The 20,631-nt window shown below is 38.9% G+C and overlaps 1 protein-coding gene across 2 annotated transcripts in view; it reads left to right on the top strand.

Moving 5' to 3' along the window:
* The window catches only part of LOC141153876 (contactin-associated protein-like 5), a 536,901-nt gene that overhangs the window by 369,796 nt on the left and 146,474 nt on the right, over positions 1-20,631 (top strand). For both annotated transcript variants that reach the window (XM_073639117.1, XM_073639118.1), the window contains one exon: positions 14,478-14,584. In XM_073639117.1, coding sequence (XP_073495218.1) covers positions 14,478-14,584 — 107 coding nt within the window. The remainder of the gene's footprint in view (positions 1-14,477; positions 14,585-20,631) is intronic.

Below are 20,631 nucleotides of genomic sequence, written 5' to 3'. Positions count from 1 at the left end.
GCAACTTATGCTTCATGTCCATGTGCCGGTTCATGCATGAAGTACTCAAACTATGTATTTTTTGGCCTCTACTTAGCTTTTGCTGACAAATGTTACAGATAACACGAGTTGGGTCATCTTTATCGATCTGAAAAAATGCCCAGGCTATGCAAGGCTTAGCACCCATGCGACCTGAAGAGCCACCACGACTTGTGGTGAGAGGCAGAGTTGTGTTTGAGGATGCAGTTGTTGACGTGCTTCCAGTACTACGTCTCTGTCCAGGAAGGCGCAACCTGACCTCGTCGTCACTAGCATCTTCCTCCACCTCCTCTGCTGACCTCATCTCTTGGCTGACTGTGGGTTGACAGTAAGTGGGATCTCCGACCTCATCATCATCACCCTGTGCGTTATCACACCCGTCGTCCTCAGAGCCAACCTGTTCCTGCCCTGACAAAAAACTAAAGTTGTCGCTCCAATCAGGTATTTGAGTCTTATCATCGTCTTCCTCATTGTCTCCACCAACAGGAGTTACAGTTTGGGAATGAGGGTCTACATTATGGTCAGAACCTTCTGCGTCTGGTCCTGGATCCGACTCATAAAGATTCTGGGCATCAGTGCAGATCATTTCCTCGTCTGGATTCACAGAAGCGCTGGAGTCGACCTCTGATTCCCAGGCTATAGTATGAGTAAACAGCTCTGCAGACTCAACCATCTGTTCTACCTCATACTCAGACAGGCAGCTGGAGATTTGGGAGCTGTGAGGAAGCAAGTGCGATTTGGGTGACACCTTTGAGGACTGGAGTATTTGTGATGTTGAAGTTGATGTGGAGGAGAGCCCACTTAAAGGAGCACTTGATATCCGTTGAAGCACCTGCTGTTTTTGTGCCTCATCTGGAATTTGTAGCGATTGGCGTGGCCGTAAGAAAGGGATCTTATCACATTGTCCGCTAAAAGAAGTAGACATTTTAGTTTGCCTGGAAGATGGTCTTTCTTCTGCACCTACCCCACGGACACAACCTTTTTTCCCCTTCCCAACACGCCTATTCCCCTTTCCACCAGCAGCAGGCCTTTTTCCACTCATTTTGGTGGTTAACTAATTCACAACTCTGGAGTTGTTTGCACAAAAAAACAATGGATGGTAACCGAGCAGAGCTGAGTGGCCAAACTGTGGTATTAGGCCAAAACTATTGGCTGGGTTAGATGCAGAAAAAAATTATTTTTAATTTGCAACCTGATGGAGGTCAGTATAGATGGACTAATAGACCAAGTCCCACACACCGCTAGAAGCCCAAATATTTTTTCAGAGCTAGATGCAGAAAAAAAATATTTTTAATTTGCAACCTGATGGAGGTCAGTATAGATGGACTAATAGACCAAGTCCCACACACCGCTAGAAGCCCAAATATTTTTTCAGAGCTAGATGCAGAAAAAAATTATATTCAATTTGCAACCTGCTGGAGGTCAGTATAGAAGGACTAATAGAACAAGTCCCACACACTGCTAGAAGCCCAAATATTTTTTCAGAGATAAATGAAGAAAAAAATTATTTTTAATTTGCAACCTGATGGAGGTCAGTATAGATGGACTAATAGACCAAGTCCCACACACTGCTAGAAGCCCAAATATTTTTTCAGAGCTAGATGTAGAAAAAAATTATATTCAGTTTGCAACCTGATGGAGGTCAGTATAGATGGACTAATAGAATGATGCTATGCCCAAAAGATTTTACTTCACTAGGTGCAGTAAAAAAATTGGTATTCTATACACAGGTGGTATATCTTGCAACACAGATAGGCTACTCCACTGACTAACACACTCTGCAATAGGCCAAAAAGGATTAGCTTTGCTAGATTCAGCCAAATGCTGTGAAAAAAACTTGCACAGCACTGGCACAGACCTGCCTGGCAAAAACTGATAGGAACTCATGTAACCTAGTCCTGAAAAGGACTCCAATTACAATTAGTCTTTACTCCCACAATCTATCTATTTAAGAGCACAGACCTGCCTGATAAAAGTCGTAGGAAATGCTGTAACCTAGTCCTTAAAAGGACTGCAATCACAACTATTCCCTACTCCCAAGCTATCTGTATATTTGTGCGAAAATTGGCTTGAAATTAACAAGGTATAGCGCACACAGCAACAGCGGTGCCGTCTAACACGCAGCTGCAGCAGTGAGAAAATGGTGGCGACGGGGAAAATGGCTTGGTCTTATAGGGCAAGGACATGTGACATACACTGCCAATCACACATGCCCTTGCTTGTGTGAAAAAAAGCACTTCGCTCCGTGTGTGCGCTGCTGATAGGCTGACAGATTGCACCTCCCCACTGCAAATGCGGGAAAGAGAAAAAAAAATGGAGATCTTCATTGTTCCTGCAGAGATCCATCCCCTGCCCCTCCCCCCGCCCCGCTGTACACTCAAACTGCGTATTAACATTAATTTTCATCATTACTGAGAAAAAATCCAGTTATGATTTTGGTGCACGAACAGTTATCGAACATAACCTCGAACAGCCGAATTTTTCGTGTTCGCCGACCGGCTCGAACACCGCCCAAAACAGCTCGAATTTGAGATTGGCGAACAGTTCGAGTAGAACAACGCTCATCTCTAGTTACAAGCAATGATCAGTAGATACTCAGCCAAATATCCTCATCATGGTGTCCATCGAGTAAGAGAGACCATGTGGCTAGCTCTGAGGCTTTTAAGCCCTCCACACAAGAGGAAGTGTCCAGCTTCATGTGACAGGAAATGATGTATTATTCTCCGCCCACTGGCTAATGTTTTTGTTCATTTCCAACTATCCTAGTAAAACCTGTTTTAGCACATGGCTTTACAATCTATTGAATCCTCCCCCAGCAGCAAACATTCTGTGACACTATATGTATGAGGGGAATTATAATACATAATATATGTGGGGGGATTTTATATATATTTTAGGGTTAGAGTTATGCTAGGGTTAGGGTTGGGTTAGGGTTGGGGTTGGGTTAGGGTTGTGATAGGGTTGGGGTTAGGGTTGGGTTAGGGTTGGGTTAGGGTTGTGCTAGGGTTGGGGTAGGGTTAGGGTTGGGGTAGGGTTAGGGTTGGGTTAAAGTTGTTCTATATATACACACATACATACGTTTATTTGCATACATGGGCTAATATGCTATATATATATATATGTGTGTGTATATACACCACCGTTCAAAAGTTTGGGGTCATTTAGAAATTTCATTATTTTTGAAAGAAAAGCACAATTTTTTTAAATGAAGCTAACATTAAATGAATCAGAAATACACTGTATACATTGTTAATGTGGTAAATGACTATTCTAGCTGCAAACATCTTGTTTTTTTTTGCAATATCTACATAGGTGTATAGAGGCCCATTTCCAAAAACCACCACTCCAGTGTTTTAATGGTACATTGTGTTTGCTAACTGTGTAAGAAGGCTAATGGATGTTTAGAAAACCCTTGCACAAGTATGTTAGCCCAGCTGAAAACGGGTTGGCTGATTTGAGAAGCTATAAAATTATCCTTCCTTTGAGCTAGTTGAGAATCTGGAGCATTACATTTGTTTGTTCTATGAAACTCTCAAAATGGCCAGAAAAAGAGAAGTTTCATGTGAAACTCGACAGTCTATTCTTTCATCTTAGAAATGTAGGCTAGTCCATGCGAGAAATTGCCAAGAAACTGAAGATTTCCTACAACGGTGTGTACTACTCCCTTCAGGGGAGAGCACAAACAGGCTCTAACCAGAGTAGAAAGAGAAGTGGGAGGCTCCACTGCACAACTGAGCAACAAGACATGTACATTAGAGTCTCTAGTTTGAGAAATCGACACCTCACAGCTTCTCAACTGGCAGCTTCATTAAATAGTACACGCAAAACGCCAGTGTCAACGTCTACAGTGAAGAGGTGACTCCAGGATGCTGGCCTTCAGGGCAAAGTGGCAAAGAAAAAGCCATATCTGAGACTGGCTAATAAAAGTAAAAGATTAATATGGGCAAAAGAACACAGACATTGGTCAGAGGAAGATTGGAAAAAAGTTTTATGGACAAACGAATCAAAGTTTGAGGTGTTTAGATCACACAGAAGAACATTTGTCAGACGCAGAACAACTGAAAAGACGCTGGAAGAGTGCCTAATGCCATCTGTCAAGCATGGTGGAGGTAATGTGATGGTCTGGAGTTGCTTTGGTGCTGGTAAAGTGGGAGATTTGTACAAGGTAAATGGGATTTTGAATAAGGAAGGCTATCACTCCATTTTGCAACGCCATGCCATACCCTGCGGACAGCGCTTGATTGGAGCCTATTTCACCCAACAACAGGACAATGACCCAAAGCACACCTCCAAATTATGCATGAACTATTTAGGGAAGAAGCAGGCAGCTGGTATTCTATCTGTTATGGAGTGGCCAGTGCAGTCACCAGATCTCAAACCCATTGAGCTGTTGTGGGAGCAGCTTGACCGTATGGTACGCAAAAAGTGCCCATCAAGCCAATCCAACTTGTGGAGGGGCTTCAGGAAGCATGGGGTAAAATTTCTCAAGATTACCTCAGCAAATTAACAGCTAGAATGCCAAAGGTCTGCAATGCTGGAATTGCTGCAAAGGGAGCATTCTGTGATGAAAGCAAAGTTTGAAGGAGAAAATTATTCTTTCTAATAAAAATCATTATTTCTAACCTTGTCAATGTCTGGACTATATTTTCTATTCATTTTGCAACTCATTTGATAAATAAAAGTATTAGTTTTCATGGAAAACACAAAATTGTCTGGGTGACCCCAAACTTTTGAACGTTAGTGTATATATATATGTGTCACCCCTGCGGGGGATTACCACAGGATCGATAGTTGCAGGGGGAGATGTATGCTTGGGCACACACAACACCTTCCACCCCAGGTCTGAGGGGAGGAGTCAGTTTCCAGGGAGACAGCAAAGCGGCTGTTAGTCTGGAAAAAGGGGGGGAATGAAGGATGTAAAAGAGAGCTGTTGGCCGGGGACCAGTTAAGCCCTGAACTAGGAAACTGGACTGTGTTGTGAAAGCAAGCGCCCTAGAAAGAGGGACGGAGGCTAGAAGGAGAAAGAGATAAAACGATTATCCCTTTAGCTCGCCCTGACACCGGAGTCCGAGATTGCTATTAATTTAGGAATAGCATAGAAAACCCGGACAGATCAGGAGGATCTATTCCCCCGGAAGAAGAAGGGGAAAGAGTTGCCAAACTTGACCAAGTATAGGACCAGGGGCTCAAAAAGAGAATTGGTAGCCCCAAGGAAAGGTCCTCATTGTCAGTTGTGGAGAAGGACCCCAAAGAAAGTCAAGGTGGCAGGTTCAGCTTAAGGCAGGACTGACCCCAAACAACGCACACAGTGTTAGAGGAGGCCTCACAAATCTCCAGAGTGAATATCTCTACCTGCACCGAAAACCTGGTTACCCCCTGAACTGTACCTGTTACCGGACATCAGTAAAAAAAAGATACTGAAACAAAGACTTAATGTGTGTGTGTGCCTACTTTGCGATTATTACCTTTAGCGTTCGGACAAGCCATAAGCCGATCACCTCAGCGACCATTCACAGCGCTGGTAACCGATTTTACCAGTTACCACAGGAGGTGTCACGACACAGTACTCCCATCATCCTAACCCCCATCACTTCACTGAGGGTCCAGGGCACGGAACCGGGAACCGACCAACCGTGATCCCCACCGAAGTAACCCATCTATCCCGGTATCTGAGTACCCCTACCCTGTCGACTGAATCATATATATATATATATATATATATATATATATATATATATTGTGTATGCATATATTCATATCTTTATGTATATATATCTACAGGTATATGTATATTTTGGGGCACTTCCCTTCTACACATGGCATCAGTGTACAGTGTCTTTCTTTATTCATACCACTGTTTTTTCATGTACGTGTTTTATACGGACATGTAAAGGAGGCCTAATAGTATAAAACTTACCTTTTTTTTTATTTTGCTTCTCCATTCTGGAGATATTATCAATCAAAGTATTTGGCACCTAATGAGTTAACTTTAGTTAGGTTACTTAGCAAAATCCTGCAGACAGGTTCACTTTAAGTCCAAGTGAGTGTTATTAAATACTTTTTCACTGGTGATGTGGACTTCTTTTTCATGTTTGAGTTGCTATCTGATAACACCCCCTTGGACTTAACAAAAGTTAACTCATTAGATGCCAAATACTTTGATTGCTAATATCTCCACAACAGAGAGGCAATTTTTTTTTAAGTTTTATTCTGCTTTGCAGCCATTATTACATTGTGTGTCCTGCTCAATATGAAAAATGAGGTGAAAGATCTTCTTTAAGTTTTATTAGAAAATTCAGATTATATATTCACAGTCAGATTCATTAAGTTTGGCTTTGTACACACCAGTCTTAACCCGTTAATGACCAAGCCAAATTTTTGAAATCTGTCATGTGTTACTTTATGAAGTAATAACTCTGGAATCTGTCAACATTTCCCATTGATTTTGAGTTAGTTTTTTCATGACACATTATACTTTATGATAATGGTAAATTTAGGTTGATATGTTTTGTGTTTATTTCTAAAAATATCAGAACTGTGGCAAAAATTACAAAAAAAATAGCAATTTTCAAACTTCGAATAATTATCTCTTTAATCCACTTAGTCCTATCACATAAAAAAATTAAGAAATAACATTAACTTCATGTCTGCTTTACATCAGCACCATTTGTAAAATGTTTTTTTTTTATTTTGTTAACATTTTAGAAGGTTTAAAAATGTAGCAGTAATTTTTCATTTTTTTTCAAGGAAATTTACAAAACTTATTTTTTTAGGGACCGGTTCAGTTTTGAAATTACATTGGGAGTTCTATATATTGGAAATCCCCAAAAGTGATAACATTTTAAAAACAGTGCCCCTCAACATATTCAAAATGGCTTTCAGGTAGTTTGTTAACCCTTCAGGTGCTTTTCAGGAATTAATTCAAAGTGACATGACAGGAATGAAAAAATTTATTTTTACCGCCTAAATGTTTCTAACTTCTGAACAGGCCTCTATAGCTGGAAGACTTTAAGGCCGTTATTTGGCTATGAACTGCCATGGCAAATATCAGGACCACACAATCAAGATCTCAGGGTGCCAATGGGGTTAAAGAGGGAGCCAACACACTCTGTTTACCATGTAGATGCTGTAGTCACTATTGCCAGCAATATTTAAGGGGTTAAACGGCCATGGTCGCTGCCAACACTGATTGTGGCTGATGCAGCTAGTTGTCAGCTATAGTGTACAGCTGATAGCTGCTAAATGTCACTCGTCAGAGGATACTAGTCTCTTATATCGCAGGTCAGTTTTAAGTCATATTGAAGGTCATTAAAGTGTTAATGAAGGGCTCTCTGGAGTATGATGTGCTGAATTTAGAGGCACACATCACTTAATGAATTAGGTGCTTCTTCTCTATGGCATGAGCTTCCTTGCCCCTCTACAGATGCTCTACTTTAGTCAGAGACATTAGTAGCATTTTTTGGCATAAGAAACTCTGGCACTTTTAATGATTTTGAAGGGTGGGCATAGCCACACTCTATCTTCACCTATACAGGCGGAAATACTTCAGAAGGAAAAGGCAAAAGTTTAATGTTGAATGAAAAAGCTCAATACATGACAAAAGAAATAATAATTAAAATATAATTTTTGAATTGCTGGTCTTTGTTCATTCTGCCTTCCAAAAATCAAAATAGAAAGCGATCAAAAAATATTTGTGCCCAAAAATAGTACCAATAAAAACATCAACTCATCCCCCCAAAAACAAGCCTTCAGGCGAGTCTTCCAGGAGAAATCTAGAAAAATTATAGCTCTAAAATATGGCTATGCAAAAACTTGTTTTTGGCAAAAAAAACAAACGTCTTTTAGTTTGTGACAGCAGCCAAACATAAAAGAAACTATATAAATCTGGTATCGCTGTAATCGTACCGACCCGAAAAATAAAGTCATCTAATCAATTGTACCACATGAGGAACAGCGTAAAAAATAAATAAAAACAACTCTTGACCTGCTGATGATTTGTTCATTTTGCCTCCTAAAGATCGCAGTATGGCTCGGCTCACATTTATCCTGCGCTCTGCGCTGAGCGCTTACACCGGGGTTTCCATGTAAATCTCTGAAATACATGATTCATGTTTGGCATTTCTGTAGCAATGAGAGCACGCTTAATTTACATGTGCATGTCTCCAGAAACACGAGCTGGGCATAATGTATGGGCACTGCGATATACTAGGCACTACAACGTACAGGCACTAAAATGTACTGGGCACTACAATAGCAGATTTGCAATTTTCACTTAGCAACATCCATTGCTGCTTGTCTCTAGAAAACACTCATGGAGTCACAATTATCACTACATCTGTAGATAAATTCCCAGAGGTGTAATTTCCAAAATGGTGTCACTTGAGTAGGGATTCTGTTCTTCATTTTTAGGATATATGGAGTCCGCAAACTATTCTATGATAATATGTTTTCCAAGAGTCAAATAATGCTCTGTCCCTCCTGAGTCTCGTTGTGTGGCTAAACAGTACTGTACAGCCACATATGGGGTATTTCTACATTCAGCAGAAATTGTGTGACAAATTTTGGTGACATTTTACCCATTTCCCAGTGTGAAAAGGTAAAATCTGGGGCTAAAACAACATTTTTCTGGTAAAAAAGTATTTATTTTTTCTTTACTTTCCAATGATATAAAAATTTGTGACATACCCATGGTGGCAATATGATTACTGCACCCTTAGATGAATTCATTGAGAGGTGTAGTTTATAAAATGAGGTAATTTATGAGGAGTTCTGCTGTTTTAGGATCTTGGGGGCTCTTCCAGACGGTCAGAGCACCCGCAAACCATAACAGCAAAATGTGCACTATAATTTGGTGCTCTTTCCTTTCTGAGCTTTCCACTGTGCCTGAAAATTAGTTCACGATTGCATATAGGGTATCGTCAACGTACTCAGGAGAAATTGCACAACAAACTGGGAAGTCCATTTTTCCTATTATCCTTTATAAAATTTAAACAACATTACAGTATTCAAAATATAACTATTTTTTCTTCACCACCCAATGGTATAAATTTTTGTGAGGCACATGTGGTGTCAACATGCTCACTGCACTCCTAGATAAATTAATTGGGGGTGTAGTTTGTAAAATGTGGTCACTTATGGGGGTGTCCCACTGTTCTGACACCTCAGGGACTCTGCCAATGTGACTTGACACCTTCAAACCATTCCAGCAAAATCTGAACTCTTATATGACACTTCTTCACTTCTAATCTATGCATTGTGCCTCAAAAGGAGTTTTCGACCACATATGGGGTATTGGCATATTCAGAAGAAATTGAGAAACAGATTGTACTGTTCATTTTCTCCTATTATTATTTTTGGAAATTAAAAACTTGCGACCAAAATAACATTTTAGTGTAAAAAAAAATAATTTTCCATTTACTCAGCCCAATGTTATACAATTGTGTGAATTGCCTGAAGGTTAGAAATGCTCAGTACACCCTTAGATGGATTCCACAAGACATGTAGTTTACAAACTGGTGTCACTTGTGGGGGTTTCTACTGTTTTAACATGTCAGGGGCTTTTCAAATGTGACATCCATCTGCAATGTATTCCAGCCAAAATTGCGTTCCAGAAATCAATTGGTCCTCCTTCCCTTCTGAGTCCTGCAGTGTGCCCAAACAGTACTTTTCCACCACATATGGGGTATGAGCGTACTCAGGAGAAATTTCACAAATTATCAGCTCCCTTTTATTCTGTTAAACTTGTCAAAATGAAAAATTTGGGGCTGAAGCAACATTTTTGTAGGAAAAATATATTTTTTCATTTTCGCGGCTCAACGTTATAAAATTCTGTGAAGCAACTGTGGGTGTTCACCACTCCTCTAAATAAGCTCCTTGTGGGATGTAGCTTCCAAAATTAGATCATGTTTGGGGGGTTTCCACTGTTTAGGCACAAAAGAGGCTTTGCAAATGTGACATGGTATCTGCTATCTATTCCAGCCAATTTTGCACTCCAAAAGTCAAATGCCACTCCTTCCATTCTGAGCATTGCCATGCACCCAGACAGTAGTTTTCCAACACATATTATTATTTATTATTATAGTGCCATTTATTCCATGGCGCTTTACATGTGAAAGGGATATACATAGTACAAATAATTACAATAAATTTTGAACAATACAAGTCGGCAACTGGTACAGGAGGAGAGAGGACCCTGCCCGTGAGGGCTCCCTAACTACAGTCTACACTATGACAATTACATATGGGATATTGGCATACTCAAGAGAAATTGCACAACAAATTGTACCAATAATTTTCTCTTTTTACTTTTCTAAAAATGAAAACTTTGGAACAAAACAACATTTTTGTGGGAAAAATTTATATTTTAAATTTTCAGAGCTCAACATTATAACATTTCTCTAAGAAGCACCTGTTGGTTCAAGGTGCTCACCACATATCTAAATAAATTCCTTGGAAAAATTAACATTTTATTTTGTTTTCTTCCACATTGCTTTAATTCCTGTGAAGCACCTGAAGGGTTAATTAACTTTTGGGTATTTTCTGTAATATAGGCTCATAAAAGTCACTTCAATTGTTATGTGGTTCCTAAAAAAATTGTGTTGTAAATTTTGTTGGAAAAATGAGAAACTGCTCATAAACTTTTAGCTGTTTTAACATCCTAACAAAAAAATGATGTAAAGTAGACATGTGGCAAATATTATTTGTTAACTATTTTGTGTGATATAACTATTGTATTTGGTTTACAGGCATACAAATTAAAATTTTGAAAATTGCGAAATTTTCAAAATTTTTGCCAAAATTCCAATATTTTCACTAATAAACACAAAAAAATATAGACCTAAATTTATCACTAACATAAAGTACAATGCATCACAAAAATTAATCTCAGAATCACCAGGATATTTTGAAGCGTTCCAGAGTTATTGCCACATAGAGAATTGTAACATTTGGCCTAGTCGAAATTATGTATGCAGGTTATTTTATTCATGTCTAAAATTCAGAAGAAATGAGGTTCCGTGATTAAGTTAATTTCTATGGCAAAGAATGAATTTGCAATTTATTCTAATTCATTGGATCCTTCTTCATAACAATCTAGATTTAATGAAAATTGGCACTATAATAACTGAAGCAGTAAACTTTGTCAAAGCCATAATTTGTGTCATTCTCAAAACTTCTGGCGACAACATGGTAGATTTTTTAATAATTGTTTTCACTGGAATATCTATTTAGATGTTTTAGAGCAATAAAGGAAAACTCTAGAAGAGCTAATTCACCAATGTTTGAGAGCCGAATATGAAACAGAACACCAAATTTAGATTCCCTGGATTTGTATTAACTTTTTTTCCTATTTTGTGCCTTTCAGCTCTATAAATTAATGTCTATGCCATAAATACAGCATATCTGTCAGGTAGCTCATTTTGGTTTCAGGGTTCTAGCGATCATTGGTAATAGCTGCACCATAGCACTAGTGTTGCAGAGGGTGCATATACTTTTCTGTAATCCAAGAAGACACCAGTGTTACAATTTGCATATGGTAAGTGAAGAACCTTGTATAGATTTCTCATGGGGGCCAAGATGTTGTTTAGCTTGGTCTTATCCCCCAACCTGTGTATGGATATGGTCTCTATAGGTTGTGTGGAATCATGAAAATATGGATGACTTAAGAGGACTTGTCTTTCAGGGTGGACAGGACTGTCATAGTTTCTGTTTAAATCATGATACTCCAAGTGGAATGGTGTGCTAGTAGGGGCCCAGCCCTTGTCTACTTTAAATCCAAAAGATCTAGACACTTATACGGATATGAGAAATGTATTTGCAATCCAAAAGTGAGTGTATAGCGTTTCGATCATTGACCCTGGCCTTCATCGGGTACACAGATGGCTTTTGTATAGAGATATTGATCAAGTGATAAAGCGTTATTGGAGAAACATAGGATGCCTGCATACAAGTATTCTCACCACTGCTTTTGTTTTTCTCCTATAGCGCTTTATCGCAACTTGATCCATGTCTCTTTGCAAAAACCATGTGTACCTGATCAAAGTCAAAGTCAATGACTGAAACGTTGTACACTCACTTTTGGCTTTCATATACATTTCCTACCATCCTATATCTATCCATATGAGTGCCTTGTTCTTGGGATTTACAGGACTGTCGAAGTGTCAAGTAGCTCCTGAAAGGAACTCTAATTTCAGCTTTGCTCAGAACATACAGCAAAGAAAATAAGTATTTGATACACTGCCAATTTTGCAAGTTTTCCCACCTACAAAGAATGGAGAGGTCTGTAATTTTTATCGTAGGTACACTTCAACTGTGAGAGACAGAATCTAAAATTAAAAAAACAGAAAATCAAATTGTATAATTGCAATTTGATGATCCACTACCAACCAGCAAGAATTCTGACCCTCACAGACCAGTTAGTTTTTTTTAAGAAGCCCTCCTACTCTGCACTCATTACATTTATTTGTTGCACCTGTTTGAACTTGTTACCTGTATAAAAGACACCTGTCCACACACTCAAGTAATCACACTACAACCTCTCCACCATGGGCAAGACCAAAGAGCTGTCTAAGGATACCAGTGACGAAATTGTAAACCTGTTTGAGGCTGGGATGGGCTACAGGACAATACGCAAGCAGCTTGTTGAGAAGGCAATAACTGTTAACACAATTATTAGAAAATATAAGAAACATAAGATGACTGTCAATCTTCCTTGGTCTGGGGCTCCATGCAAGATCTCACCTTGTGGGGTAATGATGATTCTGAGAAAGGTCAGGAATCAGCCAAGAACTACATAGGATGACCTGGCCAATAACCTGAAGAGAGCTGGGATCACAGTCTCAAACATTACCATTAGTAACACACTACGCTGTCATAGATTAAAATCCTGCAGGGCATGCAAGGTCCCCCTACTCACACCAGCTCATGTCCAGGCCCATTTAAAGTTCACCAATGACCATCTGGATGATCCAGAGGAGACATGGTAGAAGGTAATGTGGTCACATAAGACCAAAATAGAACATTTTGGTATCTACTGAACTCGTCTTGTTTGGAGGAAGAAGAAGGATGAGTAAAACCCCAAAAACACCATCCAAACCATGAATTATGGTGGGGGAAACATCATACTTTGGGGTGCTTTTCTGCAAAGAGGACTGAACGACTGCACCGTATTGAAGGGAGAATGGATGGGGTCATGTATAGCGAAATTTTGGCCAACAACCTCCCTCTCTCCGTAAGAGCATTGAAGATGGGTCATGGCTGTGTCTCCCAGCATGACAGTGACCCGAAACACACAGCCAGCGCAACTAAGGAATGGCTCCGTAAGAAGCATTTCAAGGTCCTCGAGTGGCCTAGCCAGTCTCCAGAACTGAACCCAATAGAAAATCTTTGGAGGATGCTGAAACTCAATGTTGCCCAGTGACAGCCCCGAAACCTGAAAGATCTGGAGAAGATCTGTATGGAGGAGTGGGCCAAAATCCCTGCTGCAGTGTGTGCAAACCTGGTCAAGATCTACAGAAAATGACTGACCTCTGTAATTACAAACAAAGGTTTCTGTACCAACTATTAAGTTCTGTTTTTCTATTGTATCAAATACTTATTTCACGCAATAAAATGCAAATAAATTATCTAAAAATAATATAATGGGATTTTCTGGAGGTTGTAGTGTGATTACTTGAGTGTGTGGACAGGTGTCTTTTACACAGGTAACAAGTTCAAACAGATGCAACAAATACAGGTAATGAGTGCAGAGTAGGAGGTCTTCTTAAAGAAAAACTAACAGGTCTGTGAGAGTCAGAATTCTTGCTGGTTGGTAGTGGATCAAATACTTATTTCATGTAATAAAATGCAATTTAATTATTTCAAAATTATACAATTTGATTTTCTGTTTTTTTATTTTTAGATTCTGTCTCTCACAGGTGAAGTGTGTACCTACGATAAAAATTACAGACTTCTCCATTCTTTGTAGGTGGGAAAACTTGCAAAATCAGCAGTGTATCAAATACTTATTTTCCCCACTGTAGTTGTACTGGGTGTAGATATTTGGTGATACTTTTGGCCAAACATTAGAGGTAAGAGTGTGTAAAATTGTAAGAACCAACTAACTAAAATTGATGCATTTAAGAAAACATATTTGTAATTTAAATGTTCATAAAACCATCCAATGAGTTTCATCCATTTCTCTCTGAGATTTGAGATTTCTGGAATTAGATGAGATCCATTTGTAATTTTGCCTTTAGTGATTCTCTTTCGTGAGAGCGGTTGACTTTTGTTTAGTAATTCAGCATATCTGGTTCATCAATTTCTAGAGTATCTACCATTTGAAATTATTGATTTGCTCAGATCTCTTTCAGTCTCTCCACAGCTAATTAACTGTCAGCATCATGAAGAAGTCATTTTTACATCTAGATACTCAGCTGCACAGCGACACAAATCAGACTCTGTGGACTTCTTGTTTCCAATAGATGCCTGCCAAATCACTGCGAACACGGAGGAGAATGTTCTCAGACCTGGAGCACATTTCACTGTGACTGTGGGGAGAGCGGCTACATGGACGCCACTTGCCATAGCTGTAAGTAGCCCTCTCCATGTATAGGGATCGGAGCCAGTGTGGATTGTGTAACTATTGGCCATCGTTACTGCCATCTGTTCCCATTCTCAAGCATAGGCCTCAGAGAAAAGGAATTATGACTTGGACTTGTTTAATTAAAAGTAAATATGTTTCAGAATATTCTGTAGATCCAAATGATTAGCAAACCAAGTCCACGAGGCTTTCACAAAAATTCTACCTGCAGAACATAGAAGTCTGGGCTCTGTCTACAGTTTGTCAACTAGAACTAAGCATGATTAAATGAGGGGATTGATTTACTCAAGGGGCAGCATTTTCTTTAGACTCGTAAGGCAGATATACAGAATAATAGAGTGAAAGTCAAAAGTTAATGCTCGTGATAAATGATTTTGTCCTCCTTATAGTCTTCAGCCTTTTGGCCCAATTGTGAAGTCACAAGGAACTGAGCTCCAAAATATCAACTTTATCTTATCTCAAAATAAACACTAAATAATTAGTAAGTAGCCCTCTTCTTTCCTTTATTCATATCTTATCCTTCTTACGTCCTCCCTTCCAGCCTGCATTCAATCCTTTATTCCATCTTTCCTTTCAATTGTTACTCATTTACTTTCTTTTCTTCTTTAAAGGTTTTCATTTTATATTTTCTTCATATTTTTTACTTTTTATGTGTTTCTTCTTTCATATCTACAATTTTCCTTTTCCGTCATTGCCTTCCTATGTTTCTTCTTCCCTTGTTTCCTGGCTTCCTTATTTCCAGCCTTTTTCATTTATTTTTGTTTTCTCCCTACAATTCCTTGTTTCATGCCATTATTTGCTCTATTTTTTTCCATGTCCCTTCCTTGTGCTTTCCCCCTTCCTTCTCCTGTTTCCTTATTTTATTTCCCTATTTTTCTGGCTGTTCTCTATTCCTTCCATAGATATCCTTCCTATTTAGATATTATTTTCCATTTCCTTTTAAGAACTCACTTTTCATTCTCTTTCTTCCTTTGTTAAAGTTACTTCATTTTCCTTCCATTTACTTCTCTGTTCTTACATTCCTTAGTGTTTCCTTACTTCTTTCTTTCCTGGCCACTCTCTCTTACCTTCACTTGCTTTCTTTTGTTTCTATGTATTTTGTGCTTACTTCCAACCCTACCAGTCTTCTTTATCATTATCTTTCCATTTACATTTCCATTCCATTTTATTTCACTTTTCTTTCCCTTTCCTTTTCCTTTTCACTTTCCATATCCTTTCCTTTTTTTACCCTTTCTTTTTGCCTTTTCCTTTCTCTATTATTTTGCCTTCCCTTTTCCTTTCCCTTTCCCTTCACCTTCCATTTCCTTTCCATTTCCCTTCCATTCCTTCTCCCTTCCCTTTCCCATTTCCCTTTTTACTTTCCCTTCCTTTCCTTTTCTCTCTCTCTCTTTCCTTCCTTTTCCCTTTGCCTTCCTTTTCCCTTTGCCTTCCTTTTCCCTTTGCCTTCCTTATCCCTTTGCCTTCCTTTTCCCTTCACCTTCATTTTCCCTTCCCTTTATCTTTCCCTTCCCTTTATCTTTCCCTTTCCTTTCTCTTTCTGTTTCCTTTCCCTTTCCTTTCTTTTTTTTCTGTTATCCTTAGGCCACTTGCCCTTTAATTTACAATGCATTTATTAATACTCCATATATAAAGTTTTATAGGTGGCCATGGCTCCAGAGTACTGCATATTATAGATATAGGACAGTCACATCTTCCAATTAATCTACAGTACATAATTCATCTATTTCCCACAGTTCTAGCATTTACGTAATAATTTATAAGGTAACTATAACCTTCATTAACCATTAATTATGTTTCAGTGACACCTACAGAAAACAGCAGCAATGCTTCATATTAGAAATTATCACTTTAAGAAACACTATAAATTATCTGTGACTCTGATAAAGAATAAATATAGAAATCTCATTCCAAACTCCTCACCTCACCGAGTAACTCTCCAGTAATTTTTACACAAACATGAAAACTGGATATATAAGTGATAGCCAATTATAACTGTTTGTTAGGAGGAAAGGAGACTCTGAGAACACCGGGAGTCTGCAGGTGCGAAAGGTATAGCAGCCACAGGGTGCGACATTACATCTTAAGAACTCTTCTGCTATTAATTATAATTGTGATTAGAAACATTAATAGCCCTGTTATTGGGGAAGGTTCATCACTCCACATTGTGTCAGAAAGGAAGCAGAGAAATATGAAATAATTAACTATTTAATAATGTAGATTGCATCTGTCATTACTGGGAGGCAAATCAAGCTTTTATGTTATAATTTATGTTTGGTTAAATTTACACTGAGCCTTGCTTTATAGAAACTTTCATTTTAAGTATTGCGGTGAGGTTATAGAAAAATAGTTCTATCAAGGTGCACATCCATCCTTGAGCATTTTTAGTATATTTTTTATTTAAATATAAACAGAAGCAAAATTGTATGCCTAATTTTTGAATGTAGGTATGAATATGTAGAATGACACTGTTAGGCGTCGGGCTGTTGCTGGATTCGAAATGCGTCCAGAGCCTTCTGTGGTCTCCCATTCTGGTCCAGCTGGGGCTGGTGCTGCTCAGCATCGTCGTCAAAACAACGCCTAGCTGGTACACGAGATGTACAGATTGTCTCCTGTGTATTTGCACCTAGCAATGTTATGCATAGGTTGCGGAGGGAGACAAGGCTGTTGGAGTCTAAGTCCAGGATTCTCGGTACTGAGCATGCCCGTGACCTGGCGGACCGTGATTGGTGGTTTGGCAACCACCTGACCCGGTGACCTGGCACCGCCTGATTGGTCCACAGATGGCGTCACCAATAGCGCGACGGTGGGCAGGGCTTAGTCTTTAAAAGGCCCGCCCACAAACATGGCGGCACGCTCTGATCATTGAGCAGTGATGCTGTTGTGTGGACGACTGTGTTCCACGTAGTTTCCACAGGCACGTGTAGTGGAAATAGGCAGGCTAGTGGAAATAGGCAGGTAGCTTCGTCTAGCAGTCTGGCTCTGCCAAAGGGGTTGCCTAACACCCCGAGCAGCCTGCAGACGTCCTATCCACGGTAAACGCCTGTCAGCCACGTGGAGTAGTACCCTTTAGTCTGGTAGCACGCCGGCTGGAGGCACATGTACCCGTCGGCGTAGTCACTCACGCATCCTAGCGCAGCCAGTGTAGTCCCTGTGCTGTAACAGGACTACAGATAGTTTTTTACCGCATATCTCTCGTGCTGCTAACGGAGATAGTGCAAATTTCTATACCCGTTCCAGTGTGCTGTAACATGGAAGGGATTAATATTCTGTTAGTTTTTCCTTCACACCCAGATGGAGTTTGGCAGCAGTCCACCAGGCTGCATCGCGGACCCGGGTTCGGTTGCGTTCCATTATAATAAAGTTGTTGTGAATCGCAATACTTCAAAGGCTTCAATTGTCCAGGAAAAGACGTGTGTAACATTCTGATATATCCTATGACTGTATAAAACCACTTTCAAACACTTTAACGGAAACACAGCTTTTGTAATGTCAAAATGAACTGAAACTAATGGTAACCCGGTAGTATTTAACAACACATTTAATAACACTGACCGATTATGCTTTTTTAAGTTATAAAACAATTCAAAAAATATTCCTTTTAGTTATTTGTGATCAGGCAGACCATTTTGTGCAACTTAAACTGAAAGTGTTGGTGTCAGAGGTAACATCATACTGTTGTGACTGAAACAAGTGATATGCCACATATTCCATAATGCACTTGCCTTCCTCTCCACTAATACACTTTTCATAGGCAAGGAAGACCCACTGATGCTAGTAGTATTGATAGTGCTTCTGCTGCTGCTAGCGGCACCCACTTCGTTAGCCATGTTTCTTTTTTTTGTTTTACACTACACCATCCATAACATTGACATTTTTTCCTTAACATACATTCTGTACAACACTATAATTATATTTTTGACAATCTTTTCAAGCCAGTTGTTCAACCATTGCCAAAAAGATGCAACAAGAAATGGCAGACGTGTAGGAACAAGTACAGGAATTGAAATGTGGCAGTAGACCGCAGAAAAGGTGTCGCATATACAGTTGTTAAATTGGACTAGTAAAATAAGTGTGCAAAAACAAACATTCACACTTAAATGTCCATATTAATAAACATTTTTTGTTAAGCTTTAATAAAATTCAACCACCTTCCCAAAAATGCTAGGTCGAAAAAAATCAACATCTGCAGTAAAATTTGATTAGTAAACAAATGAGCAAAAAAATATTTTATTGCCACACACACACACATTGTGAGGTAGACAGTCGTATTTAAATATCTTTATTTTTGATTTTTTTTTTTTATTTAAGAAAAAAAAAATATTCTCCCTTTCACAAAAAGTTTTGGACAAGAAATGCAAAAATTCAATTACGGTAGTCGTTTGTGACCCCAAAGCACACTTTCTCTGACTGACACTGATTTAAGATTTTTTCCTGTGGCTTCCTGCTCCTTCGCAGTGCATTAAGAAAAAAAAGAAAAAGAATTGCAGTGGCAATTCAAATGCCAGATACATTATATTACTGATCAGTCACACTGAATCTGACTCTGCTACTGGCATATTCTCCTATGTATCTCTCACCACCTATTCATTGAATCTTTGTATTTCTCGAAGAATACTTCACTCATTTTCTTCAGTGCTGTATTTATACAACATATTACTGCCTGGAGAATTTGTCCACTGTTTTAGGGCTTTCGTTTTTTATCTTTATCATCAGCACGTCACACGCCTTAGTCTCAGCAAGATGATGTTACCCCTGAAAGTGACTCCATCAGATTGAGTCAGCGTTGTGCGCAGAATGGTGTGCCTGATCAGAAAACATTAAGATAGATACTTTTGTACAGAGTTAAAAAAAAATAATGAAAAGTAAAGGTACTGTGTTATTAAATAGGCTGTTGGTTATTATCGGGTTACCATCTGTTTCTGTGGTGAGGTCACTTAGACATTTTTAAGGCAGTCTTTGTGTTAAAGAGCTTTATAAGGGTTGGATACAATCCTAGACCTCAGAGTTTTACATGTCTTTTCAAAGCAATTCGAGTCTTTGTAGTATTGCAGCTTACAGCAAATTAATATGTTGTAAATTCTTCTTCGGGAAAAATTAGTTTTACCTGGTGATTTTAAATTTCAAAACGATTGGATCATCCCCAATATGTATCTATATATTTCTTCACAAAGGTCAGAGTTTCATTATTCTGACACTGTGTTCCAAATCTTTTTATTTTTTTCTTTAAACACCCAAAAAGCTCCATGATTAAATTCTGGGTACCAGAGCCCACCACTAGGAGTACCTCCCAGCTTCGAAATGCCAGTTAAATTAGATAGCTAGCATCTGTGCCTAACAGCCACGGATAGAGCTGAGCTCAGATCCCTGCTGTTAACCATTTAGATGCTGCTGTCAATCACTGAGAATTGCATGCCAGTGCTCACTGGAAGTGTGTCCCATCTCCCCCTGCAAAAGGATTGCGGGGAATTGATGGCCTTTCATGTCAGCTGTGGTTCTGCTGAAGGCCCAAGTGCTGCCATCTTGCTCTTTAGGCTCTTCCTCTAGTCTTGCTGGCATAGACCGAGCTTCATAGTTGACCATGATTTATACTAAATACTACTACTTCAGTATTGCAGTATATAGTGTAAGCGATCACACAATTGGGGTTCAAAAATGGAATAAAAAATTAGAGTGAAACATTTTTAGAAAAACCGTTTTTACAAATACAAAAAAAAAAATACAAAAATTTGATTAATTCCTCTTTTTCCCCCTACTAAAAATAAAGAGATGTATAAAATAAACTTATCTGATACTGGTATTTTTACAAACTTCTGATATTTTTTCACCACTTATATAAAAAAAAAATCTATGAAAGTTTCGTATGGCCATAATTGTACTGACCTTCAGAAACATGTTTTCTGGTCATTTTTACACTGCAGTGAAAATGGTAAAAACAAAACCCAAAAAATGATAGCAGAAATGCATTTTTTTCACCATTTTATCCTACTTGGAATTTCTTTCCCATTTTTCATTATATCGTATGGTTAAATGAATGG

This window comes from Phyllobates terribilis, unplaced genomic scaffold, assembly GCF_046119375.1.
Source record: "Phyllobates terribilis strain yellow unplaced genomic scaffold, ASM4611937v1 Scaffold_7__3_contigs__length_470593459, whole genome shotgun sequence".
Classification (NCBI taxonomy): domain Eukaryota; kingdom Metazoa; phylum Chordata; class Amphibia; order Anura; family Dendrobatidae; genus Phyllobates; species Phyllobates terribilis.
Note: the sequence above shows the minus strand (reverse complement) of the source record. Positions and strands in the feature narration are given on the sequence as shown.